We start from the raw sequence: 26282 nt of genomic DNA, 5'->3' as shown, positions 1-26282 counted from the left end.
GTGTACAGTGACATTTTCATGTAGCGCTTTAAAAGGTGCCACAATTACCATTATGTTAAAAGCTTTGTTCTTTGAGCGATTGATTTTCTGTATAATTTGACACCTGTTGAAATTTCTTTTGATGTTATTGAGGCCTGTCTTGTGTCTCTATTGAACCAAAGAATACTGTAATAAGTATATTTTTCACTTAAACGTGTCGATTGCTGATATGCAGTAGAAACCAGGGGTCATGAGTTTGAGCCCCAGCTCCTCTGACTAAGAATTACAAACATTGGGATAAGAGTCACGTTTTTGGTTCTTCACACCTTGCATTCTAAAGAACCTGGAAACCTTCTTGTATTGGAGTGTCTTCTGTATCTATATTCTCTGGCTAACTTTCCTCCGGAGGAGTCACCTATATGGGCTAAAGGCGGTGACTATTGATAAGCTTACAAGCAAACAGGAAGGCAATAAGGGTGAAATGTGCTAAGCTGTTTGTACTAATGCTTCATTCTTCAGTCAGTCCGTGATGCATTACTGGGTTTTCTATATGTCTGAATGATAACATTCTTTAAAAGCACTTTCAAAATATGTCATCTTTGTTCAGAGTTTGTATTTATTTTTAGCTTGAATAGCTATTCTACACACCCGAGCGTCGGCATTGGTGTCAGCGTCGGCGTTACGCCTTGGTTAAGTTTTTGCATGCAAGTACATACAGCTATCATTTAAAGGCATATAGCTTTGAAACTTATTTTTTCCTTTTCTAGGTCAATTACCAACCTCACTGGGTCAAGTTCCATAACTCTGACATGCATTTTGAGCAAATTATGCCCCCTTTTGGACTTCTGGTTAAAGTTTTACATGCAAGTAACTATCTCCAAAACTAATGCAGATATTGAATTGAAACTTCACATGTATCTTTGCGGTTATGAAACTACTTGATAGCATCAAGTCCCATAACTCTGATATGCATTTTGGTCAAACTATGTCCCCTTTTGAACTTAAAAGTCTTTTGATATTTAACATTTTTGGTAATATTTTCCTGCTTCTGGGACAATATTTCGAATAGTCAAGCTTGGCTGTCTTACGGACAGCTCTTGTTTAATCTGACACAAAGAAAAAGTGCATTATGCTGCATGTGTTATAAAAAAGTAGCTTTTTATAGGATAAACTTAGGAAGATAGGACCCTTATAACTGACATAAAACTGAAGTAACTAATATTATTTGTACTCAAAAACCAATTGTATTCAATGAATTTTAGAGGACAAAATATTGAGCTATTTTGAACATTGAATTTCAAAGAAAAAGTATCATTATAAAAAATTGTTCCTGAATTGTTTGTGGACCTAGATTTTTATCAGTTAGCGGAAATTTATAGGTCTCACAAAATTATAAGAAAATATGTTCATAATTGATCACAAAATAAGCTGCAGTTAATTAACTATTGTTATAATGTATGTTAACTAGACAACTGCATACCAGTTGAGTTATTGAATATTAATGTTCTATTACAGCAAGAACAGACCACAAAGATAGTTGCAGTTGATGGACCAACACGATATGTTACAGTTAGCAGGGTAAGGTACCACTACAGTAAAGCAGTTATTGTTCAAAGTCACAAGGGGACAAACAACATGCTCCAGTTAGCCAGGCTTTAAAGTAATCCAAAGATAGAAAAGATAAAGAAAAATGTGTGGCGAGCACATAAATAGCTAAGTACACCCCTTGTGTTCTAGCCGTCAATGCTGGAGTCATCCATGCTCGAGCGAGCTCTGTATCACTGTATTTTACTAAACTTAATGACTTTCAGTCAAGTTCTCATTTCCAAAGTTTTTAAAAGTTTGAAGACCTGTCTAAGAATGTTGTCTTCCTACTGGTCAGTTTCAAGATTGTCCTCAGATGCAGCCAATCAAAGAAGCAGTTTTGAGACTGGTCTCCAAACTTGGTTTTATAACTTTGACCCTTGTTATAAGATCAATATAAAGAGAGAATTACAATGCCAGTCTAGAAGTCAGTAGTTTCTGTCTCTTTCTGATGAAAATACCTGTGGAAGAATTCTTGGTCCTCTGCTCCTGACTTTGTTATAAGGAAATTTTTCATTTTATAAGTCAGTGAGAAGGTGGTGAATATGGCTGTCGTCTCCTCAATCCCCAAATTCCTTACCAAGGCATGAGTTCTGGTCAGAAATCCAGGGAGGAGTCATTGAATTTAACCCTTATAATGCTGGACACGATTGATTCTGCCTTTGAGACCAGTGTAGATCATGATCAGACTGCACAGAATTGATGTAAAGTCTGATCAAGATCTGCACTGTTCGCTCTTCAGTTTGTATCTTTTAGGAAAACACCCCTTTTAACAGTTAATGGTACTGTCCAAATTGAAAGACCGACAAGTTCATAATAGAAATTTAGAAGGGTAAAGGTTAATTGACAAATTAGTCGTGAGAAATTCCTCTACAAATGAATGTGAAATAAGTAGGTATAAATTAGAAATATTTATATCAAAAGTTTTTTGGAGGGTTATGTTGGAAAAAGTTTAAGATGGATTCTTTGGCTTCAGTGGTAGGTAACTCTTGGAAATACAAAAGTATTTTCATCTTCAGGAAGGTGCAATAAGTGTATGGTATCCCAGCATGCAGTATGACAAATATTATGTAATCAGTGACAATGAGGAGGACACGAGTCAGAAACGAAGGTTCAAAATGTGGGTTACAGATGCCATCTTTATGCCAAACTGCCATAAGATAGCTATAGCTTCAACTAGCAGAGATATAAGATTCTTCGATACTTCAACTGCTCAATATTTTGAAGAATATCACTTATTTGGTAAGAGTTAAGAAAATGTGGTTTTGTATTTTTTGCTTTTTCATGCCTAGGATACCTGAAGAACAATTTATTTTTTGAAGTTCAGGTCAAATGTCTGGATTCTTTGTCTAAACAAATAACATGTTACTTTAAGCAAGGAGTGATTAAATTACATTTTTGTGCCCCCTTCAAATTTTTTTTATCGGGGTGGGAGTTGGAGGGGGGGCACTTACAGTTGCACTTGTCCATCTGTCCATCAAAATTTGTGTCATGCATATCTCAAAAAATATTTGACTCAGAGTCATCAAACCTCAAAGGGTTGTCTTTCAGCATGTGAAGTTGTGCACCTGGTATTTTAATTTGGATTTTATACTGCCAGACCAGAGTTATGGCTCTTTACTTAGTCAAAAGTATGCATAAAAAGGGTCTAAATGTTTGTGTCGCATATATCTTAATTAAAAAGAATTTGACTAAGGTTTATGAATTGTCAAGCATGTGATTTTTGTGCACCTGAGTTTTGTTTTTGATTTCACTCTGCAAGAACAGAGTTATGGCCCTGGACTTAAACAAAAATATTATTAAGGGCACAAAAGTTTGTGTTCCATTTATCTAAAAAAGTATTTGAACTAGAGTCCTTAAACATTAGAGAATAGTTATATAGCATTTGTGTTACTAGTGTTCTGTTTGGGATGTCAGTCAGCCAGACCAGATATGGTCCTTGACTTAGTTAAAAATACACATAAAGTGCTTAAAAGTTTATGTTGCTTATATCTTAAAAATATATTTCACGTAGAGTCATGAAACCATGTACAATGACAGAAAGGGGTACACCAGTGTCCAATGGACACACATCTAACTTTCTTATAGATGATATGTAAAATACCTCTGCTATATAGCTGTTATAATTATATGCAAAAACATACAAAAATTACGAATGTTTCGATTTAATAGCACTATATTCACTGTCTTTAAGGTAGCTATGTTTCTTTATTCTCAAAACACATAACATGCAGTCATAGCCAGAATTATGGCAGTAGTATAATTATATTTTTATATTTTCAGCCTTGCCAGATGTCCCGTATTGTTTCGACTATTGGTATGACAAACGAAACCCAAACTCTGAATCCCTTCTCATCTTTGGCAATGATACAGGGGCTATCAATCTAATGTATTTTAGTAAACCAGTCACACAGCTCTTTGATATTCCCTTCAAAAGTGATGGTGGTGCTCATAAAATCTTTATGCAGGTAGTAAAATTTTAAATATTTTGAGGAAAATTTTTAAACAGATTGTATAATTTAATACCTAATAATGCACCATTTATACTTTAATGAAGAAAAAAGTAACCAAAACATACATCTCAGGTATATAAAAAACCGTAATTTTAAAAATATTACTTTTTATTGACTCATCCAAAGTACTCCCAAATCCAAAATATTTATGAACTTTGAACAATGTTTTAAACTAATTACTGGTAAGAATTTGTAAATATCTGAAAGAAGCATTACGCTGTATTAAAGAAAAGCAGATGTATAATGTCTTCCTCTCCAGAATTTTATATATATGAAAACTTTGTGATACTATTTTGTCCAGTTTCTGCTTACCCATAATTATATATCATTAACCAAAGGCAAACAGCCATTCCAGGTATATTATGCTTTTCTTTATGCTTCTTTATATACATATTGTTATTTTCTTCTAGCATTAGGACAATGAAAAATCATTTAAATATCAAAAAAGACCTTGATTATTAAAAAAAAAAAGATTTATTTTCTCCATTTTTAGCTCACCTGTCACAAAGTGACAAGGTGAGCTTTTGTGATTGCGCGGCATCCGTCGTCCGTGCGTCCGTAAACTTTTGCTTGTGACCACTCTAGAGGTCACATTTTTTGTGGGACCTTTATGAAAGTTGGTCAGAATGTTCATCTTGATGATAGCTAGATCAAGTTCGAAACTAGGTCACGTGCCATCAAAAACTAGGTCAGTAGGTCTAAAAATAGAAAAAGCTTGTGACCTCTCTAGAGGCCATATATTTCATAAGATCTTCATGAAAATTGGTCAGAATGTTCACCTTGATGATATCTAAGTCAAGTTTGAAACTGGGTCACGTGCCATCAAAACTAGGTCAGTAGGTCTAAAAATAGAAAAACCTCGTGACCTCTCTAGAGGCCGTATATTTCACAAGATCTTCATGAAAATTGGTCAGAACGTTCACCTTGATGATACCTAGATCAAAGTAGAAAGTGGGTCACGTGCCTTCAAGAACTAGGTCCGTAGGTCAAATAATAGAAAAACCTTGTGACCTCTCTAAAGGCCATATTTTTCAAGGGATCTGTATGAAAGTTGGTCCGAAAGTTCATCTTGATGATATCTAGGTCAGGTTTGAAAGTGGGTTACGTGCCTTTAAAAACTAGGTCAGTAGGTCAAACAATAGAAAAACCTTGTGACCTCTCTAAAGGCCATATTTTTCATGGGATCTGTATGAAAGTTGGTCGAATGTTCATCTTGATGATATCTAGTTCAATTTTGAAACAGGGTCATGTGCGGTCAAAAACTAGGTCAGTAGGTCTAAAAATAGAAAAACCTTGTGACCTCTCTAGAGGCCATACTTGTGAATGGATCTCCATAAAAATTGGTCAGAATGTTCATCTTGATGATATCTAGGTCAAGTTGGAAAGTGGGTCACGTGCCATCAAAATGTAGGTCAATAGGTCAAATAATGAAAAAACGTTGTGACCTCTCTAGAGGCCATATTTTTCATGGGATCTGTATGAAAGTTGGTTTGAATGTTTATCTTGATGATATCTAGGTCAAGTTTGAAACTGGGTCGACTGCAATCAAAAACTAGGTCAGTAGGTGTTAAAATAGAAAAACCGTGTGACCTCTCTAGAGGCCATACCCTTGAATGGATCTTCATGAAAACTGGTCAGAATGTTCACCTTGATGATATCTAAATCAAGTTTGAAACTGGGTCACGTGCCATAAAAAACTAGGTCAGTAGGTCAAATAATAAAAGAACCTTGTGACCTCTCTAGAGGCCATACTTTTCATGGGATCTGTATGAAAGTTGGTCTGAATGTTCATCTTGATGATATCTAGGTCAAGTTTGAAACAGGGTCATGTGCAGTCAAAAACTAGGTCAGTAGGTCTAAAAATAGAAAAACCTTGTGACCTCTCTAGAGGCCATATTTTTCATGGGATCTGTATGAAAGTTGTCTGAATGTTTATCTTGATGATATATAGGTCAAGTTTGAAACTGGGTCAACTGCGATCAAAAACTAGGTCAGTAGGTCTTAAAATAGAAAAACCTTGTGACTTCTCTAGAGGCCATACCCTTGAATGGATCTTCATGAAAATTGGTCAGAATGTTCATCTTGATGATATCTATGTCAAGTTTGAAACTGGGTCACGTGCCATAAAAAACAAGGTCAACAGGTCAAATAATAAAAAACCTTGTGACCTCTCTAGAGGCCATACTTTTCATGGGATCTGTATGAAAGTTGGTCTGAATGTTCATCTTGATGATATGTAGGTCAAGTTTGAAACTGGGTCAGCTGCGGTCAAAAACTAGGTCAGTAGGTCTAAAATTAGAAAAATCTTTTGACCTCTCTAGAGGCCATATTTTTCAATGGATCTTCATGAAAATTGACCTGAATGTTCACCTTGATGATATCTAGGTCAGTTTTGAAACTGGGTCACGTGCGGTCAAAAACTAGGCCAGTAGGTATAAAAATAGAAAAACCTTGTGACCTCTCTAGAGGCCATATTTTTCACGAGATCTTCATGAAAATTAGTGAGAATGTTCAGCTTGATGATACCTAGGTAAAGTTCAAAACAGAATCACGTACCTTTGAAAACTAGGTCAATAGGTCAAGTAATAGAAAAACCTTGTGACCTCTTTAGAGACCATATTTTTCAATGGATCTTCATGAAAATTGGTCAGAATTTTTATCTTGATAATATCTAGGTCAAGTTCAAAACTGGGTCACATGAGCTCAAAAACTAGGTCTAGGTCACTATGTCAAATAATAGAAGAAACGACGTAATACTCAAAACTTGGTCATGTGGGAACAGGTGAGCGATTCAGGACCATCATGGTCCTCTTGTCTGTTTATGAAGAAAGCCTTGTCAGTTGTTTGTTATATTGTAAAGTAATCACAAAATGCTTTGATGGAAACATTTGTTTTAGAATTTAGATCAACATTCCAAGTGTATTCGTCACACTGTGATACCGGATGTACATCCAGAACTTATTCGTCAAGTGCAGTATATACCGGACAATAACATGATCATATCGTCGTGTGCCAACCCGAGTAAATCTATGATCATCTCTGACATCAAATGTCTCAAGAAAAGTTATGTGTTCAAAATTGACAAGGTAAGTATCATGTTTTTAGTGCTATTACTACTCAAAGCTGAAAAAACCTTGCATTTGAATTATACAAGAGTGAAGAAAGGTTTTGAGTCCTACAGAAACACATCTGGTTTGCTTGTAACTCATTTCCCATTAACCCTTACCCTACTAAATTTCTATAATGAACTTGTCCATCTTTCAGTTTGGACATTATTTGTTAAAAGGGGCACATAACAAGAAGATACTGACTGAATGGCGAACAGTGCAGGTCATGATCAGACTGAACAGATGTGCAGGCTGATCATGATTTGCACTGGCTACAAAGGAAGAGTCAGTCGATCGTGTCCAGCATGGTAAGGGTTAAGAATGATTGCATTATGTGTCTGTACATAAATGTAGGTATAGTGGACGCAACTTGACCCCGATGGTTGACCTTTGTATTATAATACATAATTAGATACAACCTATTATTGAAAAGGAGTGTACCTAAAACTCTTCAGCTCTTTGCATTCGTAAATTTAAAATTGACGGCAACCCTAGGCACCCCATATTTCTACAATGAAATAATCGATATGAATAATCAGCCTAAGCAAGCAACCTTTTTTTTTTTTAAATACATGTAGGTGAAAGACTTCCGGTCAAAAGCAGTTATAAGAAAGTTTTTGCATCTTTTTGGATGGAAATAATCCTTTTTGTATCACAAGTGCCATATCCAGTGGTACACAGATTAAATGCATGTTTCAAGTGGACCTGTTATGACAATAACTTCTGTAAGATTAAATTTTCTGTGATTTTGGCATTTTCCAGTTGTCACTGAAACCATTTCTCATGAAAAAATACATTTACTGTCAAAGAATTGTGAAATAACAGCCGAGAATATTATAATCACATGGAATGTGCCTGATGTCGTTGGGGGTTCACTACCTTAATTTCCAATTTTAGATGCAAGTAATTTTTGTAATTTTTCAGGGTGTAGAATGTTTTGACTTCAGTAAGAAGTTGAACATCCTTGTCACAGGAAGTCTTGATCACTGTATACGACTCTGGAACCCATATGTAACCTCTAAACCAATGGCAGTACTCGAAGGTCATGGTACAGGGGTTATAGGGGTCAAAATACATGAAGGGCTGTTGCAGGTGTTTAGTTATTCAAAGGATGCTGTAAGTTTTTTTCATGAATGTTCTATTTTGTTGACTTTTCTGATTGGCCTAGCTATTTCAAAAGCACTCATGTATATGCTGTGACGAAGCTACAGTGAGACACGTTGAGATAATTGCTGCGGTGTAATTTGCGAATAGTCACTAATAAGAACTGTTTTTTTAGGAAAAGACATATATTGGTTAAGAACATTATGAATATTGTATGTATTTCTGTCGTGTTTGAGTTCTATTTGGAGAATATATTGTAAGAGACATTTATTGCCCTGCAGTGTTAAAACAACATTAATGAAACATAATAATAGTTTATAACAGAAACAATGGAAGAAGAGGTGACAACATGTAACACATTTGGTAAATTGAATGGTTTATCTATTGAAACTACTGGTTTCGGTCTCCAGTTATAAAACCTTCTTTAGGTTAACAATAATTTGCCAAAATAATTGATGATTAGTATTTAAACATGCATTCTCAACTTTTGTGTTATATCTGAAGAGTAAAAAGATGAAATAAATATTGATTTTGCATTTTTCCAGGTGGTCAAAGTCTGGGATATCAAAGAACATGCCATATTACAAACAGTAGTGCTCAAGTTTCCAAGTAGTATACACGGACGTATGCCGGAACATGGACAGTTTCCTATCCATCTACAGCCATCACCTCAGAGTTCTCTACTGGTCACGTGCAATGATTATATAGGACTGTTAAAATTAGGTCGCACGAGTATACCTAGAAGTGAAACTATAAATACTCATGATACGCAATTATGTTGTGCCATATATAACCCAGTATTTAAACAGGTACAAGTATAAGCATCACTTTTATACTTTTTTTCATTTGACAAATACAGTCAAACCTATATTTGGCAGCAAGCCAAGGGAGCAATATAAGTGTGACTGCTTAAGGCAGGTGACTGCTTATGTAAGATTGAAATTAGAACAAAACTTTCATTTTCAAAGTTCACTAACTGGCTGCTTAAAGCAAATTGTTGCATGATACAGCTGACCATCCAAGCAGGTTCTGTTGTATAAAATCAAACATGTTAATTTGTGGGGAAATGCAAAGTGACTTTAAAAAATTAATCGAGCAGTTTAAATGAAATATATGTACAAAGAATCTTTAGATGCCCCCAAATATCCCAAAATAACCCCCAGTACAGCTGCTTTTTGCAAGAATGTGCCAAAGTAGAAAAAAAATAAAAGCTAAAATCTTCCAACTCTGATTTCCTCTTTTTAATTAACCAGGTTTTCAACGAAAACCTGAGTTATTAGATTGGGGTATGTCTTTGGTCGGGCGGGCGGCGGCGTCAAACTGGTGTTTCCGGTCAATAACTTTTGTTTCGGTAAAGATATTTGAATAAAACTTGGTATGTTTGTAGCTTATATCAAGACAAAGGCTGGGATTGATTTTGGGGTTTCTGGGGTCAAGGTCAAGGTCACTGTTACTTAAAATAGAAAAAGGGTTTCCGGTCAATAACTTAACTTAGGAATGAGCTATCTTGATGAAACTTGGTGTATAGAAAACTTATATAAAGTTGTAGCTTGGGATTGATTTTGGGGTTTCTGGGATCAAGGTCAAGGTCATTGTTACTAAAAATAGGGTTAGGTTAGGGTTAGGGTTAGGGTTTAGGGTTAGGGTTAGGGTTAGGGTTGTGCTTTAAAGTGGTGCACTGTGATTCAGTATCCTTTTTTATTCTTATGAAAAGTGTTGAAAACCTGGTTTCGTGGCATTGCCGCGTTTCTTGTTTCGTTTTTTTAAATGTTTACTTTTCTTGACTTGAGCATTGAAGAAAAAAAATATTTTGCTTGAGTGTTTAAAAATCATGTTTTTATTAGCTCACCTGTCACGAAGTGACAAGGTGAGCTTTTGTGATCGCGCAGCGTCCGTCGTCCGTGCGTGCATAAGCTTTTCCTTGTGATATCTCTAGAGGTCACAGTTTTCATGGGATCTTTATGAAAATGGGTCAGAATGTTCATCTTGGTAAATTCTAGGTCAAGTTCGAAACTGGGTCATGTGCGGCCAAAAAGTAGGTCAGTAGGTCTAAAAATAGAAAAACATTGTGACCTCTCTAGAGGCCATATTTTTCATGGGATCTGTATGAAAGTTGGTCAGAATGTTCACCTTGATGATATCTAGGTCAGGTTTGAAACTGGGTCACGTGCCATCAAAAACTAGGTCAGTAGGTCAAATAATAGAAAAACCTTGTGACCTCTCTAAAGGCCATATTTTTCATGGGATCTGTATGAAAGTTGGTCTGAATGTTCATCTTGATGATATCTAGGTCAAGTTCGAAACTGGGTCACGTGCGGTCAAAAACTAGGTCAGTAAGTCTAAAAATAGAAAAACCTTATGACCTCTCTAGAGGCCATATATTTCAGGAGATCTTCATGAAAATTGGTCAGAATGTTCATCTTGATGATATCTAGGTCAATTTCAAAAGTGGGTCACATGCCATCAAAAACTAGGTCAGTAGGTCAAATAATAGAAAAACCTTGTGACCTCTCTAGAGGCCATATTTTTTATGGGATATGTATGAAAGTTGGTCTGAATGTTCATCTTGATGATATCTAGGTCAAGTTTGAAACAGGGTCATGTGCGGTCAAAAACTAGGTCAGTAGGTCTAAAAATAGAAAAACCTTTGTGACCTCTCTAGAGGCCATACTTGTGAATGGATCTCCATAAAAATTGGTTAGAATGTTCATCTTGATGATATCTAGGTCAAGTTCGAAAGTGGGTCACGTGCCATCAAAAAGTAGGTCAGTAGGTCAAATAATGAAAAAATGTTGTGACCTCTCTAAAGGCCATATTTTTCATGGGATCTGTATGAAAGTTGGTCAGAATGTTTATCTTGATGATATATAGGTCAAGTTTGAAACTGGGTCAACTGCGATCAAAAACTAGGTCAGTAGGTCTTGAAATAGAGAAACCTTGTGACCTCTCTAGAGGCCATACCCTTGAATGGATCTTCATGAAAATTGGTCAGAATGTTCACCTTGATGATATCTAGGTCAGGTTTGAATCTGGGTCACGTGCCTTAAAAAACTAGGTCAGTAGGTCAAATAATAAAAAAACCTTGTGACCTCTCTAGAGGCCATACTTTTCATGGGATCTGTATGAAAGTTGGTCTGAATGTTCATCTTGATGATATCTAGGTGAGGTTTGAAACTGGGTCAACTGCGGTCAAAAACTAGGTCAGTAGGTCTAAAATTATTAAAATTTTTTGACCTCTCTAGAGGCAAATTTTTCAATGGATCTTCATGAAAATTGATCTGAATGTTCACCTTGATGATATCCAGGTCAGTTTCAAAGCTGGGTCACGTGCGGTCAAAAACTAGGCCAGTAGGTATAAAAATAGAAAAACCTTGTGACCTCTCTAGAGGCCATATTTTTCATGAGATCTTCATGAAAATTATTGAGAATGTTCACCTAGATGATATCTAGGTAAAATTCAAAACAGGGTCACATACCTTCGAAAACTAGGTCAATAGGTCAAATAATAGAAAAACCTTGTGACCTCTCTAGAGATCATATTTTTCAATGGATCTTCATGAAAATTGGTCAGAATTTTTATCTTGATAATATCTAGGTCAAATTCAAAACTGGGTCACATGAGCTCAAAAACTAGGTCACTATGTCAAATAATGGAAAAAATGACGTCATACCCAAAACTGGGTCATGTGGGAAGAGGTGAGCGATTCAGGACCATCATGGTCCTCTTGTTCATTTACACCTCCTATTTTGAGCCAATGTAGACATCATACTAGGGGTATTTTCTGTTGCACTTTTCGGAGTGATTAAGGAGTATACAATATGGAATCTTTCTATTTTCTACCAGTTGAAGGTCTTACTTTCTATAACTGTTCGTTTGTTTGGTTTTTTTTTTGCATTTTCTTGGATTTTCATATTTTCAAGTTTTGGGCAAGTGTGGGCCAAACATACATATGAATTTTTTCAGCATGCTTAATTATCCCAACAAAAATCCTTTAAATGTCTGTCTGTATTACAGGTAGCAACAGGATGTGATTCCTCAGTTATTGCATTATGGGATATTGAGACAGGAAATAAGTCAGTGGTTTTCTCCAATGCTCATGGTGAGGAAGAAATCACGTGCATGACCTTTGACACAGCCTATAGGAGGTTGTTCTCAGGGGCAAGAAATGGAACTATAAAGGTTAGTAGTGTCTATTATGAATTATACTTATGTTTTGTGTAAACAATATGTACTGTACTATAGCCTAGTGTTTGGAGTACAAAAGTTTAATCCTCCTGCAAATCCTGCAACTGCTTGTCTTTGATGATTTGACTGAATGGTGCTTACAAAATATGCTGGAAAAATCTCTCTTACAGGAAAATTCCTAAAATTTATTGTAAGGATAGTAAAATAAGGTACCAAAAATTGGTTCTGTTTCAGATTTATGTGAGCTTTAGATATTTTTACCAGTGCTACAGTTTTGTAGTAAAAATTCATTTATCTATCATTATAGACGTATTTTATCTGTGTATCAGACTGGTATTTCTTCTTAAATCTAAGAAATAGGTTTAGGAGAGAAGAACAAAAACTGAGGCTAAATATTCTAGACTGTGGGACGTAATTTTGGTACACTTCTAAAACATCTTAAATACTATTTTCACTTATCTTAAATAAATTATAAAAGACCTTTTGAGTGATGCATGATTGCAGGATTAGAAAGAAAACAACTGGATTTTATTAATAAAAATAATGTTTATATCCATATAACTTAGGTGTGGAACTTCCAGAATGGCCACAATCTGCACAAACTGGAAGCTGTAGCAGAGGCAGAGGTGACAGGAATTATGCCCCTTACAGACAAGAAGGTTACACTGTCTGTGGGCTGGAGTAGACAGATCACAATATATGATGATTCTGATCCAGATGTAAGTTCTTCCATAAAGTTTGAGGGCCTCATCATTATTACAAAACACTTCTGTTACTTTCTGAAGATAGTATTATGTCTGTATGGGTTACAGTCCGTGTGATACTGAAGGCATATAAACAAAGTAATTTATCGGGACTTGGAACATTACAAAGTAATTTATTGGGACATTATTATGTAATTTATTGGGATATTATGAGGTAATATATTGGGAAATTATTAAGAAATTTATTGGAATATTATGAAGTAATTTATTGGGACATTACAAAGTAATTTATTGTTACATTAGAAAGTAATTTATTTGGACATTATGAAGTAATTTATTGGGACATTGTGAAGTAATTTATTGGGACATTATGAAGTAAGTTATTGGGATATTACGAAGTAACTTATTGGGACATTACAAAGTAATTTAGTGGGACATTATGAAGTAATTTATTTGGACATTATGAAGTAATTTATCGGGACATTATGAAGTAATTTATTGGAACATTACAAAGTAATTTATTGGGGCATTACAAAGTAATTATTGAGACATTGTGGGAGAAATTTAGGGTCACTGTAATTGAAATTCAGTACTTACTACATAATGGGAAATAAATTATGCAAACTTGATGAAAATGTCATCCAAAGAGTGTAGTATGTTTCGTATATGGAGCTTTTGACCCGCCTTTAAGGCAGCGCATTTTACTTCCATTAAGAAAAGCGCAAACATACAAGTTCTGCATCCTTTGTCTACTCGACATCATTAATGGCACCTGAAATAAGGTCACCATTTACCGAGAAATTTCGGTATAAAATGCTCCCAATTATAAAGGGAGCTGTCATTTAACTGAAAGAAAAGTAAGAAATTGTCAAATGAAAATTTCTTACCAGTTTATGCGAAATTTCTATTGTCCTATGATTCAATTTAAACTTGAATTGTTTTATTTTTATGTCTGACTCTATAAAAAGACTTCACTGTGTTATTGATAAATCTGCACTGACCAGTGTTACTGATAAGCCAGCTTCTCTCTGTATGAGGCCCAAAAGGGATATGCGGTTGATAAAATGAGAAATCTGTTCTGTTCTGGCGAAACAATAATTTAGTCAATGCCATGTGCTAGAAATTCAGTCAGTGCCTTCAGAACATGATTGGAATTTATTCGTTGAAACATGGTGAAAAAGATTCAGACATAGCAATGGTATCAATTCAATGCAGTGACTGTGGAGAAAATAACATACCTTTTGTAAATTTATCCTTCTTTGAGAATTCAGTAGGCAACTACACTAATTATTTCATAATTCAAGAATTTTATTCAAGTGTTTCTTTTTTTACAGAGCATGTATCTACAAGCACAGAAGAACTGGAAAGGTGGTCAGTTACATAAAGATGATATCCTAACTATTGATTTCTGCCCGCCTAATCTACTGTGTACAGCCAGTTTCGATGGAGAAATCATAGTTTGGGATGTAGAAACTGAGAAAATATTTGTCAGGCTACGAAAAGGCCAGGTTTCAAACCTGTAAGTAGTTATCTGACAGCATATTTTTAAGAATTTCAACATTCTGAAAAAATAACATTGCGTTGTAAGTTATTGAATACGTATTTCAAATGTAAAGTTGTATTGTAAAATAGTTTGAAAATAAAATCCTTTGTAAAAAAAACTGCCACTTAATATATATCTGGTGTAATATATATATAAATAATATAATATTAATGTGGGAAAAAAGATTATCATATTACTGACTTTCTAATAGTTTGGTTATCAGAATTGAAGTTGTCAAGATGGTCTTTAAACAATGTCATGATTTATAATATTATGATCAATGTTGTAATTTGCCTTTAGTGAAAAAGTAGAGGAGGCCTGGTAAGTCAAAGACAAGATCACAAATTACGTTGCCCTGTGTTGTTTGTCAATTTTTGTAACCACAAGGTTTCTTGTAAGACACTTGCTAGTGCAAGCAAATCTTTCAGTACAATGGAAGAATTGCTTCTCCTTTACCCTACATTCAAAAAGTTTTACTTTACCCTAAATCATAAGAGATCCCTAATTTTTCTGTCTTTCTGAGTGAATGTCAGGTAGTGCACCTGTTTATTTAAATGGCAGGCAACTGTTATCTTGTCCAGTTTAATTCAAATTTTGATATAGTAAATTGACTAAGTTGTAGACTAAAACAATGTGTGTGGAATATTAAAGAAAGTATATGTCCAGTTCCGTAAGAAAACAGTAATTTGAATATTCGACATATGTTTGCAACATGATGTAGATATCTTTGCTTACCCTTTCTGTTACCAAGGTCAAGTTATAAAGAAATTTTGATTTAAATCAATAAAATTCTGCAATTAAAGTTACTTATGTCTTCTTATATATAAATAAAGCAGTTCTCATATCTGTTAAAAATGGCTAGGGTAGTATTTGGATATCAATATCTGAAAAAAAACCAAAAAAAAACTTTATTTTGTGTAGAGACAGTGTAAATTTTGTATGCATTCAGTAATAAAAATGCAAGGTTATTAAGATTTCTATGGCTGTTTGAAAAGGGGTGTGCATGTTTATCTTCACAAACAATTCACAATGTATTATATATGTTGTTCTGTATCAAACATTAATGTTGTATTATGCTGTTGTCAAACTGTTTGTGTAGGATGAAAAAGATCGAGGACATGTCATCTCAAAACACGGATGATAATCGACCGAAATCTATGAATTCTCGACCAAATTCTCGCCATCAGAAATCACACAAATTAGAGAGAGGGTAAGTATGCTATATGTGTGTATTACCACAAGATGATCAGTGTATTGCATTTTTTGATGAACCGTGATAAAAATCCAGTAACAGCAGTGTTGCGTGGTATTAGTCTCACACTATACTTCATTACAGCTACAAAATGTACATTTTTAGCCCACCATCATCAGATGGTGGGCTATTAAAATCACTCTGCGTCCGTGGTCCGTCCGTCCGTCATTCCGTCCGTCCGTCAGTCCGTCCGTCCGTCCGTTAACAATTTCTCGTTATCGCATCTCCTCAGAAACTACTGGGGGGATTTTGACCAAACTTTGTCAGAATGATGTATTGGTACCCTAGTTGTGTCCCCCTGAAAATCAGACTGGTTCAACAATTTATGAGTGAGTTATGGCCCTTTGTTTATTTCTATAATTTACATAGATTTATATAGGGAAAAACTATGAAAACCTTCTTGTCCAAAACCACAGAGCCTAGGGCTTTGATATTTGGTATGAAGTATTATCTAGTGGTCCTCTACCAAGATGATTCAAATTATTTCTCTGGGGTCAAATATGGCCCCGCCCTGGGGGTCACATGGTTTATATAGACTTGTATAGAGAAAAACTTTGAAAAACCTCTTGTCCAAAACTACAGGGCCTAGGGCTTTGATATTTTGTATGTGACATCATCTAGTGGTCTTCAACTAAGATTATTCAAATTATACCCCTAGGGTCAAATATGGCCCCACCCTGGGGGTCATATGGTTTACATAGACTTACATAGGGAAAAACTTTGAAAATCTTCTTGTCAAACCACAAAGCCTAGGGCTTTGATACTTGTAATGTAGCATCATCTAGTGGTTCTCTACCAAGTTTGTTTAAATTATCCCCCTAGGGTCAAATATGGCCCCGCCCCGGGGGTCACATGGTTCATATAGACTTATATAGGGAAAAGCTTTTAAAATCTTCTTGTCAGTAACTACAACATTCAAATTTGGACATGTATATTTTTGAGTGGCAAGATGAACCTTGACATGAGTTGACCTTGATTTTGACCTAGTGACCTACTTTCACATTTCTGTAGCTACAGCCTTCAAATTTGGACCACTTGCATAGTTTTGTGCACTTGAAAAAACTTTGACCTTGATTTTGACCTAGTGACCTACTTTCACATTTTTGAAGGTACAGGTATCAAATTTGGACCATATGCATAGTTCCCTGTTTCAAAATGAAATTTGACATTGATTTTGACCTAGTGACCTACTTTCACATTTTTGAAGGTACAGTCTTCAAATTTGGACCACATGCATAGTTTTGTGTTCCGAAATGAAATTTGACCTTGAATTTGACCCGGTGACCTACTTTCTCATTTCTCAAGCTACAGCCTTCAAATTTGGACCACATGCATGGTTTTATGTACCGAAACAAACTTTGACCTTTACATTGACCTAGTGACCTACTTTCACATTTTTGAAGGTACAAGCTTCAAATTTGGACCACATGCATAGTTCTGTATTCTGAAATAAAATTTGACCTTGATTTTGACCTAGTGACCTACTTTCACATTTCTCAAGCTACAGCCTTCAAATTCGGACCACATGCATAGTTTTGTGTACCGAAATGAACTTTGACCTTAAGATTGACCTAGTGACCTACTTTCACATTTCTGTAGCTACAGGCTTCAAATTTAGACCACATGCATAGGATTGTGTACCAAAACAAACTTTGACCTTGACATTGACCTAGTGACCTACTTTCACATTTCTGTAGCTACAGGCTTCAAATTTAGACCACATGCATAGGATTGTGTACCGAAACTAACTTTGACCTTCACATTGACCTAGTGACCTACTTTCACATTTTTGAAGGTACAGGCTTCAGATTTGGACCACATGCATAGATTTGTGTTCTGAAGTGAAATTTGACCCTTGATTTTGACCTAGTGACCTACTTACACATTTCTCAAGCTAAGCCTTCAAATTTGGACCACTTGCATAGTTTTGTGTACCAAATTAAACTTTGACCTTAAGATTGATCTAGTGACCTACTTTCACATTTCTCAAGCTACAGCTTTCGAATTTGGACCACATGCACAGTGTTGTGTACGGAAATGAAATTTGACCTTGAGCTAGTCAGTAAGTCTTGAAATTTGGAACACTCCAAAATGGCACATTGGTGGGCGCCAAGATCACTTTGTGATCTCTTGTTAAATTTGATAATTTAATGATTTATTCCATGTACTTACGTATTCACATCCCATGAAAAAGAAGCAACCATTTAAATAGTGTTCTAACTATATCTTAATTATGCAGAGAAACATGGGAAGAAATGTTGCATATGTGTAGGTAAGGAACGTTTCCAAGAGTAGTCGTTAGAATGGAAGCCTACACCAAGTTTCCCGTGCATTTTTTAGCACATTCTACATATACCTACTTAATGCAGAAATACACAAATTATATGACCATCAGCTTTGAATGAACCTATATCCTTATTGCATATGAGTTTTAAACCTTTTATTGCAGGCAATGGCTAGTGAGACAGTTCTTTATGACTATTTTAAAATTCTAGTTGAACATGAGTCACATGCATTAAAAAACCTAAGTAGGATCTAAGTTTTCAAAACAGATTCAGATTTACGGTATTGAAAACTCACTTATGACAAGCTTGGCCTATAAATGATTGACATATGACTAGAATTTTCAGCTAGTTGTACAGAATGGTATTACAAGCCATTGCCTATATTGTAAGACAGGAAATCTGAATTTTAAAGCTTAAAGTTTTGTATTAAGAAACAAAATTGTTAATTACTTAAGTTAGTTTAATTACTTAAGTTAGTTACTTAAATTAGAAATGATTTGAAATATCTTTTGGTGACCTGTTTGAAATTCCTCTTAAGTATATACCATTATGGAAGGTAAAATTTAAGCCACTTAATTTAGAGCTAGACTGTGACCATATCATCCTTTGTTTTAACCTTTTAGCCTGCTGGCGGCAACTGATTCTGCCTTTGCAACCAGTGCAGACCAAGATCAGCCTGCTGGCGGCAACTGATTCTGCCTTTGCAACCAGTGCAGACCAAGATCAGCCTGCTGGCGGCACCTGATTCTGCCTTTGCAACCAGTGCAGACCAAGATTAGCCTGCTGGCGGCAGCTGATTCTGCCTTTGCAACCAGTGCAGACCAAGATCAGCCTGCTGGCGGCAGCTGATTCTGCCTTTGCAACCAGTGCAGACCAAGATCAGCCTGCTGGCGGCAACTGATTCTGCCTTTGCAACCAGTGCAGACCAAGATCAGCCTGCTGGCGGCAACTGATTCTGCCTTTGCAACCAGTGCAGACCAAGATCAGCCTGCTGGCGGCAACTGATTCTGTCTTTGCAACCACTGCAGACCAAGATCAGCCTGCTGGCGGCAACTGATTCTGTCTTAGCAACCAGTGCAGACCAAGATCAGCCTGCACATCATGGTCTGCACTGTTCACTGTTCAGTCAGTAAATTTTCAGTGAACACCCCTTTGAACAATAAATGGTACTACCCAAATTGAATGATGGACCAGTCCATTTTAGAAATTTAGCAGTGGAAGGGTTAAAGATTTAATCTCAAGTTAGCCAAATCCTCTTACAGGCTCAGGCTGGCTATACTAGCTTATTTTTCCTTTTTTATATAAAAAGGAAAGTCTGTTGAAACTTGAATCTGTTACTTTGTTGTAATTTGCATAACTTCAATGTTGTAGCCTGTTTGTTTCTAATAGTAAGAAGATAATTTACATGTCTATCAAATGCTTTGTTCATTTCCTGTCTTGCATCTTATATTTTTGCATGATTTTGATATATAATATTTATAACACATGAAAAATCATAATTATAACAGAAAATCAATAAATGAGCTGCACCATGAGAAAACCATCATAGTGCATTTGCATTCGCGCAGTCTGGTCAGGATCCATGCTGTTTGCTTTCAAAGCCTATTGCAATTAGAGAAACCATTAGCAAACAGCATGCTGTTTGCTTTCAAAGCCTATTGCAATTAGAGAAACCATTAGCAAACAGCATGGATCCTGACCAGACTGCAAGGATGCGAAGGCTGGTCTGGATCCATGCTGGTCGCAAGTGCACTATGTTGGTTTTCTCATGGTGTGGCTCAAATCATCATAGTTTCAGCTCAAGTATACCTGTATGTTTTGCATGATGCATGTTGCATTGACTGGATTGACCTTTTTTACAGTGATTAGGTAGCATGAATTAGTAGTTTTTTAGCTTGACTATAGTAAAGCTTTCATTGTCACTCCTACAGGCATCCGCATTCTCGTAACAACAGTTTGCATGAAATCAGGTTTCTCAAAAACTACTAGACTATTTGCTATCAACATAATAAAAAATGTGAGCTGCACCATGAGAAAACCAACTTAGTGCATTTGCGACCAGCATGGATCCAGACCAGCCTGCACATCCGCTAATCGTTTTCCTAATTGCAATAGGCTTTGAAAGCAAACAGCATGGATCCTGACCAGACTGCCTGGATGTGCAGGCTGGTCTGGATCCATGCTGGTCACATATGCACTATGTTGGTTTTCTCATGATGCGGCTCATATCTTTAGCATCATAAGGTGATCTTACAGGACAAGTTATATAACTCTACATCTTATTTTTTCAAACTTATGTCCCCTTTTAACAGAAATGTTGTAAGTATTGCATGTAAGCAGGTTTCTCAGAAGCAATGTGACTGAATGCTTTCAAACTCATCACAAGACTTCGGTATTATGTGATGATTACACAGAGCAAAGTTCATAACTGTGATTTACATTTTGTCAAAGTTATGCGCCTTTTTAACATAGACATATTGCGATAGTTTTACATATGAACATGTTTCTCAGAAACTACTCATAATAACCAAATGTTTTCAAGCACAACACTCGTCTTTGACATCATAAGATGACCTCACATAGCAGGTTCCATAGCCCTGGCTAACAGTATGAAAATATTGTGCCCCTTTAGAAAGTTTTGGTAGAGCTGTTTTAAATTAGTTTTATATGGAAGGGCCTTGAATAGTCAAGCATGCTGTCATTAGACAACCCTTGTTTGTACACTAGATACTGCATGAAGTTATAATATAAAAGTATAGCATGGTTGTGTTAATTGTCTCATTTTTGATGTCTCAACTTTTTCAGTGAGTTTTCTTTTTTAAGCATGAAGTTTGTTTTCATAACAATATTTAAATGTTGTTGGTATTCAGTTTTACACTATTATTAACAGTTCTTCAATCTTTACCACCTTCGTGGGGAGTAGCTTTGACAAAAATACAAAGTCCATATGACTGCATTGACAAAGAAAGAGAATCATAAGATCAACAACCTTTGTTTTGTACAAATAACATAGAAAGTATAATGCACAAAAAATAAATAAATAAATAAATAAAACGCTAAAAAGAAAATATTTACAATTAAAATATTTCAGTCAAACAGCCCCAGTGGACAAAGTGTTGTTTCTGAAGGGACGAGCAACAGGCAGGAACCTGGAAGTGTCCACATTGATCACCAGTGAAGGAGGATATATTAGGTTCTGGTGTCTGTATGGTGCTAGAAATGAAATGGGTAAATAATATACTAGTACATAATATTGAGCATGAGAATAAAAAGTTAAAATGTTACATGTTTTTGTTTTAGAGTCACAAAGAACCTAAAACGAAATAGTTTATAATGCCTAAATAAGTTTTGGCTTAAGAACAGATCATAGGTTTTTGCCTCAGATTGTTACAGAACCTATATATATATATATATATATATATATAAGTTTGATTAATTTTTGACTTAAGAACAGATGTTTATTCAAGTCTTAAAAAACATTTGCCCGTCAACTGTTGAACAATTTATGACCCATGACTAACTGTTTTGTTTTCAAGATTGCATTATATTTTTCAGGGTTTTTCTATGCGCCTGACATGCAGGACGAATCAGTTCTTGGTATGTGTACAAACAACAACAACAGTTTGTTAGTGACAGGTGATACACAAGGAAATATCAAAGTCTGGGATATTATGACGTACTGCATCAAATTTCAGGAAAGAGGGGTAGGCTGAACATTATTAGTGTTTAACAGATGATATAATTATGAAGAAAGGATATTGTATCTAAATGGTATAATCAAACAATATACACCTGCCCACATAACTCAGTAGGGAGGGTGCAAACAAATCTACGGACTGTGAGGATGAGTTTAATCCCCTGGTGAGACATTTGTTCTGTGGGGAAATTTGATGAAAGATTTTGAGTCTGAAATCATTCACAAGGGCTCCACCTCTGATGCATGTGGAGAAATTGGTAGTTACTTGCAGACAGCATGTGAGTATTGGTACAGCATCTAGGTACACTGGGCAGGTTAACTAAAATACAATGTACTGTCAAAAAATAGTGCTTAACCCCAAAAAAAGGCAGATATCATCATTGTCCAAACCAGTTAAACATGTACAAAGTTGCGATGATAGAGATACCTTAATAAAGGATAAAGTTTGTACTTCTAACTTGTACAAGGTGATTCAAAAAAATGCTTGCAATGATTTCAGAGGATCAAGTCTAAACCCCAGCTTGAGGCTGCTTGGCGTGCCCATGATGCTGCTATAGTTAGTGTAGAGTTTGCCAAACATGACACTGGAGATTATGTTATAACTGCTTCCACTGACAAAACTGCAAGAATATGGACACTCAGGGAAGGTCAATATGTTGGAACACTAGGACAGGTAGGTTTGTGTCTCTATTACACATTTAATTTATTCATATTTGTAACATAATAACCTATTTTACTTTTTATCTAGGACATTATGTATAACTTAGACAGGCTGGAAGAGCTGTTTATTTAGGACGCAACCCAGCAGGCAGGATTCAAAGCTATGACTAAAAGGTAGATAAGTTGAGCAGCAAGATCTCATTTTGTTACTTCTACTCACATTGAAAACAATTAAAGTATCAATAAACTAAGATGTTCAAAAGTTATGTAACAATATGATTAAGAGTGAATACATGTACATATTTTGTCTGAATGCCAAAAAATGATGAATTGGGAAAAAGTGTAAAAACCAAGAACTGACTTTACGCAGCACACAGACTTATGAAGACTCAAAATATTTCCAGAAAAAGTCATGGAACCTGAAGGAACCGAGTACCTGGGCTCATCCAAAGACCCCCTGGACAATGAATGATGCAGGCTCAAAAAAGGATACAGGTATATTCATAATTGCTTTACCAGTGTATCATTTAGGGTATGGTTAGGCGTAAAAAAATGTTTTTTTCTGGTAACATGCTAAAAAAGATTAGGGTAGTAGGGTAGGTAGGTTGGTAAATTTGTTGTTTTTTTGTGTGTAGGGGGGCACAGACACTTGGGGTTCGGACCCCCACACACCCCATTCTCCTCCGCCCCTGGTTAAGTTAAACCAATATTATTTAGCATTTTACCATGTATATGAGCATAGGTGACGATCACAAAACGCATTTTGTAACATTTCAGCGTGCTTTTAAAAGATGTATTTTTACCATCAATGCTCTCAATATTACAAGATATAAAACACCGCACGAACAATGGGAACACTTGCTCGCGCTGGACCCTCGCTTTGTGTAGCGCATGTCATAAACCGGGTACCAAAATTGATACTCTTACGGCTATGTTAAACCAGATCATCACTTTTTTATGTAAACAAACCTCGTTTAACACGTGCTGAAGCGATAATCCGGTATAATGTAGTCGAAACGGTATCAATTTTGGTACCCGGCAATGATATGCGCAGTTCAAAGCAGGGATCAATTCGCAAGGAAGTGTTCCATAGAATTTAGATTGATTGATTTATATCATTTATTGATTTCTCGTCGGAATACAAATGACAGTTGTCGGGACCGGTGTCATTTGACAGAATGGTAACAGATCTGACGATTGATACCAGTGATTCATTGGTAGGAGTTCATTTAAAAGTTTAACTGGCTATTGTTTCCCTAGTGTTTGTGCGATGTTTCATATCTTGTAATATTGAGAGCATTGATGGTAAAAAATACATCTTTTAAAAACACGCTGAATTGTTACAAAATGCGTATTATGATCGTCACCTATGCTCAATACATGGTAAAATGCTAAAATATATTGGCTAAACTTAACCAGGAGCGGAGGAGAATGAGGTGTGTGGAGGTCCGAACTCCAAGTGTCTGTGTGTGGGGGGGGGGGGGGGGGATTTTTTTTTATTAAGTAGGACTTTTGGAAAATAATTTTTGTGTCAAAAAATGAGTACAAATAAGGGGGTTATTCCTTTAGAGCATCAGCTGATTTCTAACATCACTGACCATGTTTAAAGCATAAAAAGTGCAGTTTTGCAACAAGTTGAACAAAAAAATTCTCCAATGCCATAAACACATTTAGAATTAGGCCTAAAATTTAGGATAGGCTGGGATACCGGAAACAAACAATTTTTTACGCCTAACAAAATTGATAGCAATTTATGATTTTACTTGCAAGCAAGAGAGAAGTTTTATACATAACTATATTCACAACCTTTTTCATCAATAAGATTTATATGAGTAAAATGTTTTGTTACTTTAACAGCATTCTTATTTATTTGAAATTAACTATATTTTTGATCTGTAGCAATTTTAAGTTTCTTGCGGGCCCAAGATTTCAAACTGGAAGGTAGGGTATCATTGTCCTTTTGTTTTTGTCAATCACCTAACTTTAGGAGCATCAACCGCCTTACATCATATTGTTCTTGCCTAACTGTATTACTGCTATCCTTTCACATGTTCTTATACCCTCATCGGATATATTCTGTCCATTCCTTCACATCTGTTTGTTATCCCACTTGACAGAAGGACCATTGGCTGTCCAAATTATATGTTTTTCATTGCCTAACTGTGTGAGGTCTGCCCACCTACATTTTGTTCTCATCCTGCCTAACTACAAAAACTACTTGCTTAGTAATACCCCATTCACTATACCCTTTAAAATCGTTGTCTGCATCTTATTTAAGAATTAAAATATATAATATTAATGGTATGAATTTAATCTTTTATGACATTCTCATGTAAACAGATGGCTTTTCTTGTTATATGTTGTTTTGTCTTTATTGTGACTTATTGAAAAATTGCAGTTCATAGAGATTTTTTTAGACTTTTTGAAACTTGAAACACAGAAAATGTGAAAATCTTCTTAGTCACTGAGTAACTGATGATATGTGCTTGAATAACATTTAAATTAAATTTTGAAGGGCAATATAATGTCTATGATTTTGTATGATGAATGTTTAATTTGGAATTAAGTCAACAGAGAACATAGACGCCTAAATAGTATGATTTTGATTATCATTTTAGATTCTAGTACTGTATCAGATAGTAAAAGTCAGGTAACAGAAAATGATCTTGACCTTCAAACAGAAGCAGAAGAGAACAAGAAGGAAGCTGCTGTTGTCAAGAGTAAGTCACCTGATCAGGAGATGGCAGCCAATCAGAATGGAGAAACTGCAGATGAGGTAAATAATCTATTTTGATTTTTCATTTGAGTTACTAGTATCTGTCTGTAATTATGTCTCCCACCACACAGTGGTGTGGGAGACATATTGATTTACTCCAGTCTCTGTGTGTGTGTCTGTCACAAAGCTTGTCCGCACTCTAAGTCGAACATTTCTCATCCGATTTTCACCAAACTTGAACAAAATGTGTTTGACCATATGACCTTGGCCAAGGTCGATAACTAGCCAAATCGGTCTAGGCGTCTTGGAGTTATGGCCCTTGAATTACCAAAAATCGGTCTTTTTACTCTTGTCCGCACTCTAATTTGAATATTTCTCATCCAATCTTCACCAAACTTGAACAAAATGTGTTTGACCATGAGACCTTGGCCAAGTTCGATAACTAGCCAAATCGGTCTAGGCATTTTGTAGTTACAGCCCTTGAATTATCGAAAAATTGGCCTTTTTACTCATGTCCGCACTCTTAATCAAACATTTCTCATCCGATCTTCACCAAACTTGAACAAAATGTGTTTGACCATGAGACCTCGGCCAAGTTCGATAACTAGCCAAATCGGTATAGGCATTTTGGAGTTACGGCCCTTGAATTATCGAAAAATCGGCCTTTTTACTCTTGTCTGCACACTAAGTCGAACATTTCTCATTCGATCTTCACCAAACTTGAACAAAATGTGTTTGACCATGAGACCTCGGCCAAGTTCGATAACTAGCCAAATCGGTATAGGCATTTTGGAGTTACGGCCCTTGAATTATCGAAAAATCGGCCTTTTTACTCTTGTCTGCACACTAAGTCGAACATTTCTCATTCGATCTTCACCAAACTTGAACAAAATGTGTTTGACCATGAGACCTCGGCCAAGTTCGATAACTAGCCAAATTGGTCCAGGCATTT

The 26282-nt window shown here is 35.8% G+C and overlaps 1 protein-coding gene across 11 annotated transcripts in view; it reads left to right on the top strand.

Annotated features, from left to right (window-relative positions):
* Nucleotides 1-26282, top strand: part of LOC123563172 (WD repeat-containing protein on Y chromosome-like) — a 94283-nt gene that overhangs the window by 60462 nt on the left and 7539 nt on the right. For 7 of the 11 annotated variants that reach the window (XM_053529714.1, XM_053529750.1, XM_053529710.1 and 4 more), the window contains 18 exons: nt 1495-1557; nt 2583-2805; nt 3847-4031; nt 6974-7162; nt 8108-8299; nt 8833-9096; nt 12303-12467; nt 13040-13192; nt 14512-14696; nt 15021-15041; nt 15820-15930; nt 18212-18244; nt 21349-21485; nt 21813-21961; nt 22454-22627; nt 23019-23109; nt 24514-24555; nt 25233-25390. In XM_053529714.1, the coding sequence (XP_053385689.1) occupies nt 1495-1557; nt 2583-2805; nt 3847-4031; nt 6974-7162; nt 8108-8299; nt 8833-9096; nt 12303-12467; nt 13040-13192; nt 14512-14696; nt 15021-15041; nt 15820-15930; nt 18212-18244; nt 21349-21485; nt 21813-21961; nt 22454-22627; nt 23019-23109; nt 24514-24555; nt 25233-25390 (2535 nt within the window). The remainder of the gene's footprint in view (nt 1-1494; nt 1558-2582; nt 2806-3846; nt 4032-6973; nt 7163-8107; nt 8300-8832; nt 9097-12302; nt 12468-13039; nt 13193-14511; nt 14697-15020; nt 15042-15819; nt 15931-18211; nt 18245-21348; nt 21486-21812; nt 21962-22453; nt 22628-23018; nt 23110-24513; nt 24556-25232; nt 25391-26282) is intronic. The other 4 variants (XM_053529725.1, XM_053529732.1, XM_053529719.1 and 1 more) reach the window with 4 other exon arrangements.

This window comes from Mercenaria mercenaria, chromosome 2, assembly GCF_021730395.1.
Source record: "Mercenaria mercenaria strain notata chromosome 2, MADL_Memer_1, whole genome shotgun sequence".
Classification (NCBI taxonomy): Eukaryota; Metazoa; Mollusca; class Bivalvia; order Venerida; family Veneridae; genus Mercenaria; species Mercenaria mercenaria.
The sequence above is the reverse complement of the archived record's forward strand: the minus strand, read 5'-3'. Positions and strand labels throughout refer to the sequence as shown.